General features: G+C 53.9%; 2 protein-coding genes across 8 annotated transcripts in view; one reads left to right on the plus strand and one right to left on the minus strand.

Annotated features, from left to right (window-relative positions):
• The window catches only part of CRB2 (crumbs cell polarity complex component 2), a 31684-nt gene extending 23812 nt beyond the window's left edge, over positions 1-7872 (plus strand). Inside the window, exons 8-14 of one of the 6 annotated variants that reach the window (XM_039381224.1) lie at positions 580-1136; positions 1409-1574; positions 2060-2921; positions 3754-3870; positions 4324-4450; positions 6336-6595; positions 7429-7500. In XM_039381224.1, the coding sequence (XP_039237158.1) occupies positions 580-1136; positions 1409-1574; positions 2060-2921; positions 3754-3870; positions 4324-4450; positions 6336-6563 (2057 nt within the window). In that variant the 3' untranslated portion in view covers positions 6564-6595; positions 7429-7500. The other 5 variants (XM_027741365.2, XM_027741362.2, XM_027741363.2 and 2 more) reach the window with 5 other exon arrangements.
• Positions 7873-10929: 3057 nt separating this feature from the next.
• DENND1A (DENN domain containing 1A) overlaps positions 10930-15555 on the minus strand; it is a 152006-nt gene continuing 147380 nt past the window's right edge. For both annotated transcript variants that reach the window (XM_027741337.2, XM_027741335.2), the window contains 2 exons: positions 13937-14198; positions 10930-13776 (listed from right to left, as the gene is read on the minus strand). In XM_027741337.2, the coding sequence (XP_027597138.1) occupies positions 12490-13776; positions 13937-14198 (1549 nt within the window). In that variant the 3' untranslated portion in view covers positions 10930-12489. The remainder of the gene's footprint in view (positions 13777-13936; positions 14199-15555) is intronic.

Here is a 15555-nt window from a genome sequence, read left to right on the forward strand (position 1 = left end):
GCCAGAGGCTCTGACTTGCCCTTTGTGACAGATCTGTGTGAGTGCAGGGCCAGGGAAGTTGTTTTACTGGGAAAAGTTCATCTTGAGCTTCTGAGTTGAGGATGAATAGGAATGTATTTCTTTATACATAAACCACAAAATGTTAAAGGAAGCTCTTTGGCAATTTTGAGTTAAAATTGTGTCTGTAACTCAATACAAGCTCCTGAAAGGCTTGTACTAGTATTGTTCAAGTTTTTTGTTTCAATTCTGAGCATGTTACTGCTGTTACCAAGTTTACAAGTTTGAAGAGCAACTCTGTGGCTTACAAGTCCTTGAGTAAATCTGCTGGGTTGGCAAGGGCTCTGCTAGACTCTCGTGCTCCTTGGGTGCTTGAATTCCTGCCCTCCAGAGAAAGCCAGGACACATTCACCTACTTAGTTTCACAGACGTTTGGGGAGGAGCATTGTTACCCTGACACAGGTTGAAAACATTGAGAAGAAAGATTTGCCCCCATTCCTAAGGAGCTGCAGCTCAGAACATCCCTGTGCCAGCTGCATTCCCTCTGTCTCTGAGCTGATGGGCATTTCTTTTCTCTTCCAGAGCGCCCAGCAGCCACCTTTGGCCTCGAGAACTCCACCAGCTTTGCCTCTTTCACCCTTTTTGACAGCCTTGGTGCAGACTTCAACATCTCCTTCTTCCTGCGGAGTCGGAAGCCCCACGGTTTGCTCCTGCAGATCGGGAACCAAACGGGCCCCGGCCTCACCATCTACCTGAGGGACGGCCAGCTGAGGGTGGAGGTGCCACCCGCGGACACTGTCACCTTTCCAGAGGATGTGGTTGATGGCAGGAGACATTTGGTAGCTCTGTCTTTCCAAGGAGGCACTGTTGGTGCTCAGCAGTGGGACACACACGTGGAGCTGGGACAGCTCGTGGCACAGCCTCTGCCAGCTGGTTCTGAAGTGTTTATTGGGGGCCACCCGGACCCAGACACTGCTGAGCTGTGGGGGGGCTACTTCAAGGGCTGTTTGCAGGACATCCAACTCAACAACCACCAGATACAGTTTTTCCAGGCTGAGAACTACAGTGTGCTACAGGAACTCAACGGGACCCAGACTGCAAACCTTGTGAATGGCTGCATCTCCGATGACACCTGCAAGGTATGTGATGTCTCTCGTTTGTGAGCACTTCTTTGCCAAATTGCTGGAGCTCCTGTAGGTCAGTGGTGGGCATGGGGAGAAGCAGGGGCTCAGGAATTTCTTGTGCAGAGACCCTTGTGCTTCCTTCACTGCCGTTGAGTTGCTATTTCATTTCCCTTCTCTCTTAATTCAAATGCTGCTCATACTCATCTTTGTTGTCACAATTCTACCAAATTCTCTTCGACCTAGAGATGAATTATGCTGCCCCTAAATTCCCCCATTTTGTTTTTCAGTCTGAGCCATGTCAGAATGGTGGCAGATGCATTGTCACTTGGAATGATTTCCATTGCAGCTGTCCAGCAAATTTCACTGGGAAATTTTGTGAAGAGAGAGTCTGGTGTGAAAGTGACCCTTGTCCTGAAGCCACCACCTGCGTAGACGTTGTAGCAGGATATGTGTGTAAGTTCTGTTCTCCTGCTGGTGTGTTGGTAAAATCCCTGAATGTTCCCTGGGTAGGATCAATGTTCCTTGTTTGTGCTGTTGAAATAAATACAAACACACGCTGCAAAAACAAGTGGTGCCCAGGGCCACACTCCTGCAGCAGCACAGGCTCTGTGGGTTCACCCCGGGTGGGACAGAGCACAGCTGGTTCTGTGCCTGTCACCTACCCTGGCTCTGTCACTCTTCTGACTCAGGGGAATAGTGGGATTTTTGTGCAGTGAGACTGATGAGTAAAAATTACTACACAGAGCTGGATATTATTCCCAGAGGTGTGACTGTAAACAGGAAGAGCTTTAGGGATGCAGCAGCTCGGGCTGTAATCCTGCTCACACTAAGCTTACGAGGTTCTTAGGGAGGGAACCTGCCAGGAGTGTGCCATTGGTCTGTCTCAGACATGACACTAACTGTCTCAAATCCCTCATGCTCTACCCCTTTATTTATAGGTCTGGCTAATGCAACATTTAATAGTAACTCTGCCATTGAATTTACCACCAACACATCAGTGACCCTGAGCAGCTTCCACATGGATTTCAGGACCAGGGATGAAGATGCTGTTTTGCTCTGGGCTGTGGAAGAGGTGGATTCCCTGCAGGTGGCCATCAGGAACTCCTCCCTGCTTGTGACCATCAGGAGTGGGAACAGCATCGAGGGTGTCACCTTCCAGAGCCCGCAGCCGGTCACGGACGGGGCCTGGCACTCCATCTCCGTGTCCATGGAGGAGCCGGCTGCGCCCTCCTCCCGCTGGCTGCTCCGGCTGGATGGGGCAGGGAACGTGACCCTGCAGGGCAGCGCCGGGAACTTGGACTTCCTCAAGAACAACGTTCTGGTCGTGCTGGCCGAGAACTTCACGGGCTGCCTGGGGCAGGTGCAGATCGGGGGGCTGTACCTGCCCTTCCCGGCCCCCCGGCCGTACCCCCAGCCCGAGCAGTTCCTGCAGGCCGGGGGTGGCCCCGTCCCGCTGGGCTGTGCCGGGGCCGACGTCTGTGCCTCCAGCCCCTGCCTGCACGGGGGCACCTGCCACGACCTCTTCGACGCCTTCCGCTGCGCCTGCGGCGCGGGCTGGGGGGGGCGGCGCTGCCAGGACAACCTGGACGACTGCCAGCCCAGCCCCTGCGTCCACGGGGACTGCAGGGATGCCGTGGCAGACTTCCAGTGCGAGTGCTTCCGGGGCTTCATCGGGAAGAGGTGTGACATCAACGTGGATGACTGTGTGCGGCACCAGTGCCTGAACGGGGCCACCTGCGTGGACGGGGTGTACGGCTACTCCTGCAAGTGCCCCCCGCAGTTCTCGGGGCCGCGCTGCGAGTAAGTGCTGGGGCTGCTCTGCTGGGGCTGCTCTGCTGTGCCGGGGCTGCTCTGCTGCAGCAGCCCCAGAGACACGGTGGTTTTACTTTGGGACCCCCCAAAGTAAATGGGGAAAATTTTTCATTGCCGGTATCTGGTAGGCAAAGCACCTAAACTGTTCTGTCCAGATCCAAATCCTCACTGACGGGGCTCAGCCTTGTACAGGATAAGGATCCTTCCTTCTGGTGTGGGTTATCCCCATGCTGTGTTTCAGAGCTGTTTAAAGGGCAAGTTCTCTAGTCTGTTGTCACTTCCCTCTAGTGTTCCCCAAGAAGTCCATCTTCTCTGGGACTTGACTCCCCTCTGCCATATTCCTGTATTGATTTAAAAAACAAAACAACTTGTGCAGGTTCAAATGGAACATGGAGATGAATGCTCATATGGCTGAGCTTCAGTTATCTGACCCTCCCAGGCTGAATTTCCTGTTGTTCCTGCTGTGTTCTGGTGCAGTTACCTGGTACTGGCATTATCCTTCCCAGGCCTGGCCGTGCTGCCGTCGGGCATTCCAGCAGTATCCTGTCCCTGATTGTATTTCCATCAGCAAGAACAGGCAACTGTCTGAAAAAAGCCCTGGTACTGACACAGTTCCTGCATATTCTCTGGGCATGCTCCCAGTAATACTCTGATATTAAGGAAGATTTCTGAGACTCCTCCTCTCCACCTGTGTCAAAGTCCTTCCTAGAAACACCAGTGACTGTTCTTACGCCCCTCTGCAGCCCTGGCCCCCTGAGCCCGGTACACCCTGCCCTTCCCCAGTCCTGGCTGCTCCAAAGGCTGTCCCTTCTCTCCACAGGTGGCCGTTCCCACCCCAGCAGTGTGGCAAGAACTTCACGTGTCTGAACGGCGGCCGGTGCGTCACGGAGAGCTGGGGAGCCAACTGCTCCTGCAGGCCCGGCTTCACCGGCAGGAAGTAAGTGCTGCTCTCTGGGGGGCTGCAGGGAGCCAGAGCTCTGGCTCCTCCTCGGGGGAGGGTCACAGGCCCCACCCTCTCCTATGTCCTTGTGCCCATCAAAGGGCTGCTCCTAAAGTGTGCACGAGCCGTTCCCTTGAGCAGAGGGAGCCCTGAGATCGTCCTGCTGCCAACACCAGGTTTTGCAGCAAGAACTGTGTCCAAGTAGTCCTTGTGCTTTGTGAGAACTCACTACCAGTGCTGGTGACCTGTGCTGGCCCCAGTGCCACAGAAACCACAGCAGGAGGGTTGGTGTGAAGGGGGGAAATGTCACGTTGTTGAACCCTGGAGAAAGCACCTGAAAAAGATATAACAGGCACTTTTCAAGTAAAGGAGGCTTTTTTAGACTGTACGATCTTGTGTCCTGTGGCACAAGGATATAAGCGACAATTCTAACACCCTTTTCCTTTGCAGCTGTCAAATCAATATCAACGAGTGTGAGCCCAACCCGTGCCAGAACGGGGGCACGTGCCAGGACTCGGAGAACAGATACGAGTGTGTGTGCAGCGCCAGCTACACCGGCGAGCGCTGCGACATCAACGTAAGCACCGCCCTGCGCACCGAGCGGGGAGGAGCCGGGCCCTTAAACACCGGGAGCGGGGAGGAGCCGGCCCGGGCCGTGGGCTGCGGGTGCTGGGGATCTGTCCCTGCACAGGGAGGGAGTCAGCTGGGACCAGAGAATCCTGAACTGGGAAATGGTTTTTTCCCTGCAGTGCTGCTGTGTGTTGGTCTCCAGCATACAAACAACTGCAGCAAACACTTCTCAGCGTCTGCACGTGCTGCCATAGGGCTTTTGGGGTTGTCTCTGCACATTTCCAGAGATTTCACAACTCTTTGGACAGTAATCCAACTACTGCAGTTGGCCCAATTTCCTGGAGAATGGAATTTCAGTTGGCATTTGGTCTTGCATGAGAGTTGCAAAGATCATCCGAGTAGCAATGGATGTGTTTGGAGCAGGGAAGTGGGATGAAGTGGGGCTAAAAGTGGTTCAGGTCCGAGTTCAAAGCCGTGTCCTGTCCCTGAGCCGCTGCCCCCAGGCCCGGCCCTGCTGTCCCTGTGTGTCTGATCCCAGTGTCCAGGGGGGCTGGGATCCTTCCTGCAGGGGGCTGGGACCCTCACCTTGCTTCCTCTCTGTACAGCTGTTGCATGGACAGGCCGCTTGTCTGGTAACCTGGGAATGTACTAACCCATCCTGCATGGAAAGGGCCGCGTGCCAGGCGGGGGTTGCTGCTGTTGCTGTTCCCGAGGGCTCTGTAACACGTGCCAAGGTCACCCTGACATTTCCAGTTTGCATGCACAGACTCCTTCAGGCATCTCCATCCCTTCTGTCCCAGGACACTTCTTGTGGATTCCTTTATTCATGTTCATCACCACCTTGCTTTTTGTAGAACTTCTTTCCTTCCCCTCTGGCCAGGCCATGGTGGGCAGGGAGGGGACTGGGGCTGTTTGCCCTGGGGACAGCCAGGAGGGACAGGGTGGCAGCTGAGCTCTCCTGCTCTCTCCCCCTCCCACAGCAGCAGCACAAGCACAGGCAGGGGCTGCACTGCTGGGGCTGGACTAACCTGCATGCTCTGCAAAGCCAGAACTAACCCTGCACTGCACTCGGGTCTGGGCAGGCTCGGGGCATCAAACAGAACTTCAGGCATTTGGAAGGGGCAAAAGGACTTGCAGGTCCTCTGGGAATGTTTCTTCTGTGCTTTGTTGTGTGAGAACAAACTGAATGGCATCCAGAAGCTGTAACTAATCCAGCTGGAATTGTTTTGGTTTGCAAGGTGGCAGATACATTGTTAGCAATAAGAAATATTTCATATTTTTAGGCGTACTGTAATTTTAAAACTTTCTTTCATGACAGAAATTCCACAGTTGTTTTAGTTCTTTGTTGTTGTCTTCCATGCCATCCTTAATTCCACCAGAATCTAAAGAATTCTCATTTCTCTTCTCAGTACTTGGGCCTTTTATCATCTCCATCTCCCATACATGTCCTGACCTTTTTAACATCTTCCCCTTCCTGCTGCAAGTTTTCTTCAAGCCTCTTCCACAGTTTAACAGCCAAATCAATTTTCTGCCTTGCCATTAGATGCATAATTGAACTCTTTTTCCCCCGCTTGGGGAAATTTTTTGGGGTTACTGAAAATTTACATTGCTCTCCATTAACTTTATATTTTTTTGGCAACACTGGTCAGATCTTTGCCAGTGGCACCTGTGTATTTTAGTCTGATGTTGGTAAGGGGGCCCCTTTAAAGCCTCCCAGTGTGGATGCTGAGTGTACTGGCATTTTCATCTTAAGGGGCTGTCCCGGTGTGAAAAAGTGCCTTATTTTTGCTTTTCTAAAAGTCTTTTTCCCTCTAATCTGACCGTTTGGGTCAGCTGTTGCAGTTATTGTAACCACTGGGGTTTCATTGTCTCTCCATTAATTTCTTTTACAGAAAGGGACTCCAGGTGCTCTCTTCCCCTCCCCACTAATTGAAGTAGCTGTCCCTGTAGCCTGTGGCTCTTTGCTGCTCCTCAGCATTGGGCTCATATTCATGATTCTCACGGCAAGGAAGAGGCGCCAGTCCGAGGGGACCTACAGCCCGAGCCAGCAGGAGGTGGCAGGAGCTCGGCTGGAGATGGACAGTGTGCTAAAGGTGCCACCCGAAGAGCGGCTAATTTAGGCCCTGCCGGGACAAGGAGATGCACCTGCAAGGTCTGCTCGGACCTTGAGCTCTTCCCAGCATTGCAGCAGCAGATCCACCCCATCCCAGTTTCCTTAAGGCCTGGGCACGACGACATGGACGTTCCATACGAGGCAGCCGCTGCCTGAGGGAGCTGCCCCGGCCACCCCGGGGCTCCCAGGGAGCCTCTGCCCTCCCTCCTGCCCGGCCCTGGGCACGGGGCAGGTGCTGGAGTTGCTCTGGCTCCATCCACTGCCAGGCAGGGGTGGCCCCGTTCAATCTGCTTCCCAAGGCAGGGAGGAAGGAGCCCTGGGCAGGCTCAGCTCTGGGCCCCGCTCAGGAGCTGTGGGGAGGGGGCTCACGGCTGGTTTGTGGAACTGCTCGGCCTTTGCCAACAGCTGAGAAACACTCCCAACTCTTTCAGCTCAGGTGTGTGAGGTTCTCAGTCTTCAACAGCAACAGCAGCTGTGACCTCCTGCCCTGTGACAGCCCCTGTGTTACAGGGAATTGTCAGGAATTACAGCAGTCCTTGTACAAATCCATGTGGGATGACGTGGTGCTGTTAGACATTCCCACGGTACCGTGCAGGGAAGGTGCAGGCAGCGCTCCGGGGCCTTGGGGCAGTGCTGGAGCTGCCACGTGCTGGACTCTGGGGGGGGGGTGTGGAGGGGAGAGGGGAGCAGGAAAAGGGTCACCAGCCTGCCCTGCATTCCTTGGGCCCTGTGTGACAGGAGGGGACAGGGAAGGGGGGAGCTCCTGGCCTGCAGAGCTGTCGGTGCAGCTGCAAGGGAGGTGCTGGGCCTGGGGCTGAGGGCGGTGAGAGGCCGTGAGGGGAAGCTCTGAGTAACTCCCTGTTCTACCACAGCAGCGAGTGTGGGCTCACCTCAGCCACTCCTCCGTGGTGGGAGCCGTGGGGGCGGCGGGGGCTGCCCTGCTCCTGGTGGTGTTGGCAGCCACGGCCATCGCCATGAAGAGGAGGAGAGCGACGCAGGGCACCTACAGCCCCAGCCGGCAGGAGAAGGACGGGGCTCGAGTGGAAATGTGGAACGTCATCAAGATGCCCCCGACAGAGCGGCTCATCTGAGCCCGGGTCACCACGGCCGTGTCTCCTGTGAGTCCCTGGGAGCTGCTGCAGCCCCTCTGTGTGTGCAGGACAGGCCTGGCTCCAAAGCTGCTCCCCCGCTGCGCCTGCTCCCACCGCAGGGCATCACTGCTCGAGCTGCTCCTGCAGCTCAGCCCACACACAGGGTGGGTTAAACTGCCCGGGGCAGGAGCAGCAGGGGGAGGAAACGACCCTTTGTGGAGGGGCTGGGGAGGAGAGGGTGGGAGGGGACCCAGGGACAGAAGCGGGTGCTGTCACAGCCAGGGCCCCTGGGCTCCCGCGGGCACGGGGGTCGGAGCCACAGGGGCTGTCACTGCCCTGCAGGCAACAGAAAAAACACCTACAAGTAAGTGAGGCAGGTCCAGTTAATGGGGATTGAACCACTGCATTCAGAAATAATGTGAATAATATGGTTGTTTCAAAAAACATGTGCCTGTGGCTCCTCTGCAAGGCTAAGCCAGGTGAGTGAGTGGTGGGAAATCCTTCCCAGAGCTGCTGCCCCTCCCTGTCTGGGCACTCCCTGGCTGTACATCCCACTGTGCTGGACAGGGCTGCTGGAGCTTTCCTTGAGACCAGACCAAACCACAGGAGTATCTGAAGTGCCTTTCTGAGCCTGAGTTGCCAGTTACAGTTTAACTTTGTGAAAGGAGGATGTTTCTGTGTAGAACAACTGAGCATCAAGTAGTACCTGCTGGGTGAGGAGGGGAGAAGGAAATAGTTGTAGATCCTACCTCTGTGGACAGACAGTTTGGGCTTGTCAGTACAGGGGAGTGGTGCTTAGTGAGCCAAACTAGTGCCCTTTGACCCAACCAGGGTTGGTGTTGTAGTGACACAACATTCACCTTCCACTGCCCCGAGAAGGGCTTTGATTCTGTGGCTTCTCCTCTGTTACTGCTTTAGCTGCTGAATGTGCTTTTCTTCTTCATATAAAACACGTGGCAGAGCCTGTGGCAGGAAATGCAGCAGAGCAGCACAGGTGAGGTCTGAAGTCAGTAGTGTTTCAGGATAATCACTGCAACTATCAATGAAGAATATTTTAGAACACAGTGTCTGCTTTCTAATCTCAAAAATACTGTTAGTAAGCAGGGTGGGAACCTGCCCACTGTAGCTCGTTGCCACCAGAAGAAAAGGCTGATTATTCTGGTACACTTTTGGGTTTATTTATTTTTTTTACTTTGACTGTAAATGTTTCTAGTTCCAAGCAAAGGGAAGAGCACAGAACTACTGACCAGGTGTGAATGTTTAAGAACAGGTGTGTCTGCTAAGAACAGGTCTCTGCACTGAGGCAGCTGCTGAGAGAAGAATGAAAATGTTTGAAAATAGAAAAACATGAATGAGTGGGAGATGATATTTTGTCTCTAAGCTCATGTTCCCTCTGATACTGAGGAGGAGTTGAAAGAACAAGTGGTGATCCCACCCGGCTGTGTTTGGGAAGCAGCTGGAGGTGGCAGTGCCAGAGATGCCCTGACTGCAGCTGGGAGCTGGGTCCTGCTTGGATTTATGTACTGGCAGTGATGCTGCTGTCACTGCCCACGGGACTGGTTTGCTCTGTGCTTCCTCCAGCTCTGCTCAAGGAGCCCCAGCACCCTCTGAGAGCAGAGACAGGGCCCTGTCCCAGCCCCCCTGGCAGTGGGATGTGGGGAGGGGGTGAGGGGGTGTCCCAGCAGTGTCTGTGCACTGCTCCAGCAGAGCCCTCCTGGGGCAGCAGCACTGAGGGAGCCCGGGCTGGGCTGGGCACAAAGAGGAGCTGCCCTCGGTCCCAGGGTGTCCCCAGGTCAGGGCAGGGGGTCACTGGCACACCCTGGGGTCCCCTGTGCTGGAGGCAAAGGTTGCTGTGGTGTCTCCAGCCCATCCCGAGCTGGAATGACCCAGGGCAGGCTCAGGGTCTGGGGCTCCTGCCAGGACAGGTCCTGCTGCTCCACCCCACAGGTGGGGTTCAAACCACAGGAAAAACAGGAGAAGGGGCTGAAAGAACCCCTGTTCCTCCAGGTGTTTTGGGAACACCAGCCCTGTGTTCTCAGAGCTCACTGAGCTACTGCAAGGACAGGGCACAAAGCCCAGCCCAGGCTCTGTCTGTGCCAGGCAGCAGCTCCTCAGGGCAGCAAAGCAGCTGCTTGGATTTCGAGCACCCAAAGCCAGTAGTAGCAAAGGTGTTAAAATCCTCTTGTCAGTGTCTTGAGCATTTCTGCAAAATAATTTATGGAGGGTTTGGGTTTTTTTCAATAATGAACTTTCTTTTGATATTTAATTTTTGAATATATTTTTTCACAAAATTGGACTTGCTGTAGTTAATGATCATGATCCTGATTTCTTTTGTAACTGTAAATTTTATAATTTGTATATAATTAGAATGTCCTTCAACAGAAATTTACAATAAAATTTGGTTAAAACCAGAGCTGGTTACACTGAGTTGTGGCTGTTTTTCCCACAAACTCCAGAGAGGTTTGGTTTTCTTTTTTTTTTTTTTTTTTTTTAAATAAACTTATTCCTAAGGGCAGCTAAAATAAGAGAAATGGTACCAAACACAAAGTGGGGACAGGAACATGGACAGAGTAGAGGATAATGTCTCTGATGAATAGTATCAGGAAAACTTTTTATCCTGGATTTAGTGAAAACATCAAAAATCCTTCTATGTCAGACCTAGAGCTGGTTCCCAGCCTGGTCTGCTCTCCCAGACAAGCACTATTAGGAATGAATCCTGTTAGGAATTCCTGAGTTTAAGTAAGACAAAACCCCCTCGATACTGCCCTAGGGAGAGTTTGATTTCTTTATTACAAGAAGCCCAAAAGTCTCCTGCTTGCAAACCCTATTCCAGAAATGAGGAAAGTCCCAAACTCCTTGTCCTCAGAGAATCTCAGAGGTGCAAAATAAAGTGAGGGTGATAAATGCCATTTCAGTGCGATGTTAATTCTCTCCAGTGCCTCAAAACTGACTTAGAAAATGATCCAAGTGCTTGTCCAAAACTCAGTGGCATAAAATGATCCATAATATGGACAAAGTAACCAGAGAGGGACATGAACTGCAGTGGGACTGAGTGGTTTTAAACATCTGTACTGGGCTTCCTCAGTGTCTGATCCCTGTGTGACATTAACAGTTCTAGCACAGAGCCTGTGAAGGCAGGACTGACTGTCCAGTGCCCATTCACATCCACCAGGAGCCAGAAAGTTTGATCATCCAGCTCACAGCAAAGGAGCTCTGAAATTCCACACTGAATTATAGAACATTCATAGTCTGAACTGTATAAAATAAAATGGAACTGTTATCTTAGACTTTAAATATTTTACTATGCAATACTAAACCCATCTGTCTTCCAACACAAAAAGAAAATACAAATCCGAGGGAATGGCTTGTCAGAGGAACAGCACTGTACAGAAACAGAATATCCCTGGAATTCTGTGGTCTCTCCCAAGCCGGTGCCATTTCAGCTGTTGAGAATATTTTTCTTTTGTATTGCCCAGACCCGAATGCACAGACAGCCATTCCCATTCCCCAGAGTAAGAAAACTTCCAAGATTACATGAATAAAATAGATACACTGGAAATCAGGTAAAGCTTTACAAGGATTTCCCCACGTGTCCAAGGTGATTTCCTTTGGCCAAGGCTCCGTGGTGACGATTCCCTCTGCGAGTGACAGGTTTACACCCCAGTGTCCCAGACCCAGCCCAGGACAGCACCTCTGCAGGGAGGCAGGAGGAGCAGAGACAGCCCCACGGGGGGCTGGGGGTCTCCCCAGAACTCCACTGGTGCAGAGAGGGCTCCCAACACCCCGTGGGATGTGCCCTGTCCTTCCCTTTGCCTTTCCATGTCCCGGGAGCAGCACACGACGGGTCCAGCCCGGGGGGCTGAGGGGTCCCAGCCCTGCAGGGCAGAGCTGGGGGGGTCCTGCTGCCCCCCTGGATCCCCCTCTGGGACACCCCCAGCACCACCTCCCACTGCACCTGGGGAGCTGGGAACTCTGGGACCCCCCATTCTGCCCTGTCTTTGTAATAATCAAGTAAGATATTGTTACATTCCATTCCTATACTGCCATTTATATTATTGACAGATAATATTAAGATACACATATATAAGAACTAGGATACTCTTTATGGCCTCTATTTTCTGATGTATTAAACAAAAACAAACTAAAAAAAAACCCCAAAAACCAAAAAACAATTGCTGGTGTTTCCAGTTTCCCAACAGAGACACAGGACCAAACCCCGAGCAGCTGCTCTGTGCTGTGGTTCTGAGGCAGCAGGGCCTTGGGACAACTGTGCCCCTGCAAGGCCCGGAGTCAAAGCCCCATCCCACAGCACCACCTAAAGAGTTTCTGGGTTCCAAGACAGGACAAAGCAGAGCCTGATGGATTAATTTAGTGCAGCCCACAACCCAGGTTTGTTTGCTGCACTTTGCCTGTGGAAACAAAATAATATTGTCTTTCTATGTGTAGTGCCAGAAAAACTGAGGGCCATTCCCAGAGGCAGGAATGAGCCCCAGCACAGTGTGTGCCATGTGCTAAGGACTCAAAACACAGGGAAGGAGTAATTCCTGCATCAGTAGAACTGCCTGAAAAGCTGTGTGTGGAAAACCCAACCCAGCCCCCTTCCCTTCACGCTTTGGTCAGTGCAGGAATCCCGGGGTTTGTGGTGGGGAGGGAGGGAGCCGTGGCAGGGACGGGGACAACGGGGCACTCTGGGCAAACCCCCTCGTGTGTGAGTTGCAGCTCAGTGATGGTCCTGCAGCTGTCCTGGCTCAGCCTTCTGTAAAAGAAATGCTTGGTTTATGCTGGCTCAAAAAAACCAAAACCCCTCTGTCACTCCCAAAGGGACACCAAGGCCATCGAGTGTCACTCAAAGGTTTCCCATCGCTTTCTGAGCTGTTCCACCTTACCTGGCGTGGGTGACACGTCCTGCTTGGTCTTTTTTAACAGATCTTCAAATGGATCTTTTGTCTCCTCAGACTTTGAGGACAGTAACACTGCCTCCAAGCCCTTGGCTGGCCTGGCAGGGAGCAGAGGGGGTTCATTGGCCAGGAGAGCCAGAGCCTGTTTGGGATCTACCTTCTTGCTGGCCTGGCCCACCTGTAACGTTGGGGGCTTGGGTGGCCCGCTGGGACACGCTGCCTGCAGGGAACTGGCTGCAGAAGGGCTCTGCAGGAGCAGGGAACCAGCTGCTGGCACAGCTGGAGCCTGGCTGAACAGGTTTGGCATGGACAGAGTTGACAGGTTGGGTTGAGGTCTCTGTGGTGGGTAGAAGCCACCGGGTGTTATGAAGCTGGAGCTGTAGGCGTGACCTAAGGAGGGGGTGAAGGAGCCCCTCGGGGGTCTGACCAGGGACACTGGAAGGGCTCCTGGCAGTGTCTGGGTGAAGGGATTAGGGGATGCCTGTAGAAAAGGTGGTGGGGCTGGGGAAGGGTAGCCCAGGGGCTGGACAAATGGTGCAGCTGGAGGAGGCACAAAGTCACTTCCCCCCAGGCCAAAGGCAGCCGTGGGGGCCGGGCTGTGCAGGCTGGGGGGCCCTCGTGGGGCCCGGCCCTCCCAGCCCGCCGTTCGCAGCGGGTCCAGCAGGTCCAGCAGGAAGTCACTGTCGTTACCTGCACCTTCTGCCTGCACCTTGACAGGCTGGAGCATCTCGGCAGCGCTGCCAGCACTGGACAGCAGCTGAGATGGGTGAGGGCAGTAATTCCCAGACTGCTGGATTTCAGGTTCTAAGGACACGTGTCCCCCTCCAAAGGGCTCCGGGATAAGATCAGAGACCCGGCCGGGAGTGGGGAGGGTCTCCCCTGACCCCGCTGCAGTCTGGTGCTTGGACGCCCGGGGTGCTGGTGGTGGTGGCACTATCCCCAGTTCCGGAGTCTTTCTTCCCTGTGGCCTTGGAATGGTGATGTTCCCTTGAATGGCAGGATTGGATTCATCCTTCTCTGAGGGAGCCAGACCACTGTCCCTGCTCCGGGGTCTCCTGGTGACTGGGGGCACGTTTCCCAGGGTGCTCAGGGACCTTTCTGGTGAGCTCTGGGAATACTTGGTGGGAATGGCCATATCATCATGGCCCATACTCCACAGCTTGTTGTAGGGGTGGGACAGCTTCATGGTTGGCACAATCCTGCTCCTCTCGGACACACCCAAGTCCATTCTCTGCAAGAAAGCATCAGAAATGTAACTTTGACTGCCCAGAACACATATTATTATTATTATTATTATTACTACTACTACTGGGATCTACCCAACAACACAAAGAGGTTCCCCACGGGCTGAGGGAGGCTCAGCCTGAGCTGTGCAGCCCCAGCCCCCAGACCTGGTAGTCGAAGGTGCAGCGCTGCTCCGCCTCCTCCGCGGGCACCCGCAGGTCTTCCAGGCTCTTGGCTTGGCTCAGAGGCTGAGGTTGGGACTCCACCTCCAGGTTTGGGAAGATGTCCTGCAGGAGGTTGATGTCGGTGGCCGTGCTGGCGAGCAGGGGGCTGGGGGGCAGCGGCTCCCGGGGTCTCTCGGGGCTGCCCCGCTCCGGCTCCTCCCCATCCGCGCTGTCCGACTCCTTGAGGGCGCGGTACGGCTGGGGCCTGGCAGGGACAGACACCACGGTGGAAAGGGCCATCTCTGAAATGTTTTTGTGATAAACACTATTCCTAAGGAGCTGGGTGAGTTACAGAAAGCTCCTGGTGCCCGATCCGGCCCCAAGAGCCCACACAGGGCAGGATGTGGGCAGTGCCCGCGGGCAGGGGGACATGCAGAGGGGCCCTGGCACCCGGGGTGTTCAGGCAGGCAAGGCCCGGTGGAAGTGCTCAGAGGGAAGCTGTGCTCATGCAGGTACAGCCAGGCTGGGCAGGGAGCTCTGGGGGCAGGGATAACGGGCTGCCAGCTCTCCATGCTCCCCTCAGGCCGGGCATGGCCTGTGTTTGCAGGCACTTCCAGCCTCCTGCTCTGAGCCAACTCAGCACACAACATAATTCAGTGTTTTCCTGCAATAATTGGGAACACTGTGCAGAGTTCCAATGATTTCACTGGTGTCATCTTATCAAGAAACAGCACAATCCATTATGGAGACACCTCCTTTACATTCCTAGCCCAGGCTGAGTTAGCAGGATGCTTCTCTTGCACAAACCTCAGCAAAAAAAATGAACCAGCACATTTGCATTTTGGTGTGTACAGAGAACAGCAGCACGATGTGCATCCAATTAATAACAGCAAGTGCCACACATGGCTGTGGGGATTGGCACTTGACTGGCAGTTGGTTGTACTGTGGCATTTAAACAAGCTTTCAATTAAAAGAAAATATTTGTGAGACCTGCAAAAACAGATCCTATGGAAGAACCCTCCTCCTCTTTCCATATTTTATCATAATGCATCTATATCATGCAAATTCCCAAAGAGCCCAGCTCACTTCACTCCCAGCACACACAGCAGGCACAGCCAGCCCCAGGAGTGTGACACTGCAGGTACAAGGCAGACACTGATGGGACATGGCCTTGGGAAGGGGGATCTCAAACCCTGGTCGTGCCTTCAGTCTCACCTCCTGTGTGCTCTGCACTGAGTCACACTGCAAACCCCCTGAGCAACATTCTGCAAACAGGACTGGCCTCCTCCACCCCAAACATGATAGGGGAACATTTTTGTGACCCTTTACTACTGAACCTCCCCATCCCACCCACCTGCAGTCCCGTCCCTTCCCGTCAGCCTGACCCTGCCCTCTGCAGCACACACTGGATGTCAGGACCTGCAGACCCCCTGTCACACTGGAGCCTCCTCCTCCAGCCTGGTCCAAGCAGCTGTGGCCAGCAGGCTCCAGCTGCTCCAGTGGGACCGGGATCCACCTCCCAGCTCCTGAACTGCCTGGATCTGGCACCACATGGATTTCTGAGGCAGCGGCTCACAGTGCCCTGGAACCTCTTCTGCAGGTTCTGGTCAAGCCAGTGACTG

This window comes from Pipra filicauda, unplaced genomic scaffold (assembly GCF_003945595.2).
Source record: "Pipra filicauda isolate LSUMZ 115617 unplaced genomic scaffold, ASM394559v2 scaffold100_size2392355_pilon, whole genome shotgun sequence".
Taxonomy (NCBI): domain Eukaryota; kingdom Metazoa; phylum Chordata; class Aves; order Passeriformes; family Pipridae; genus Pipra; species Pipra filicauda.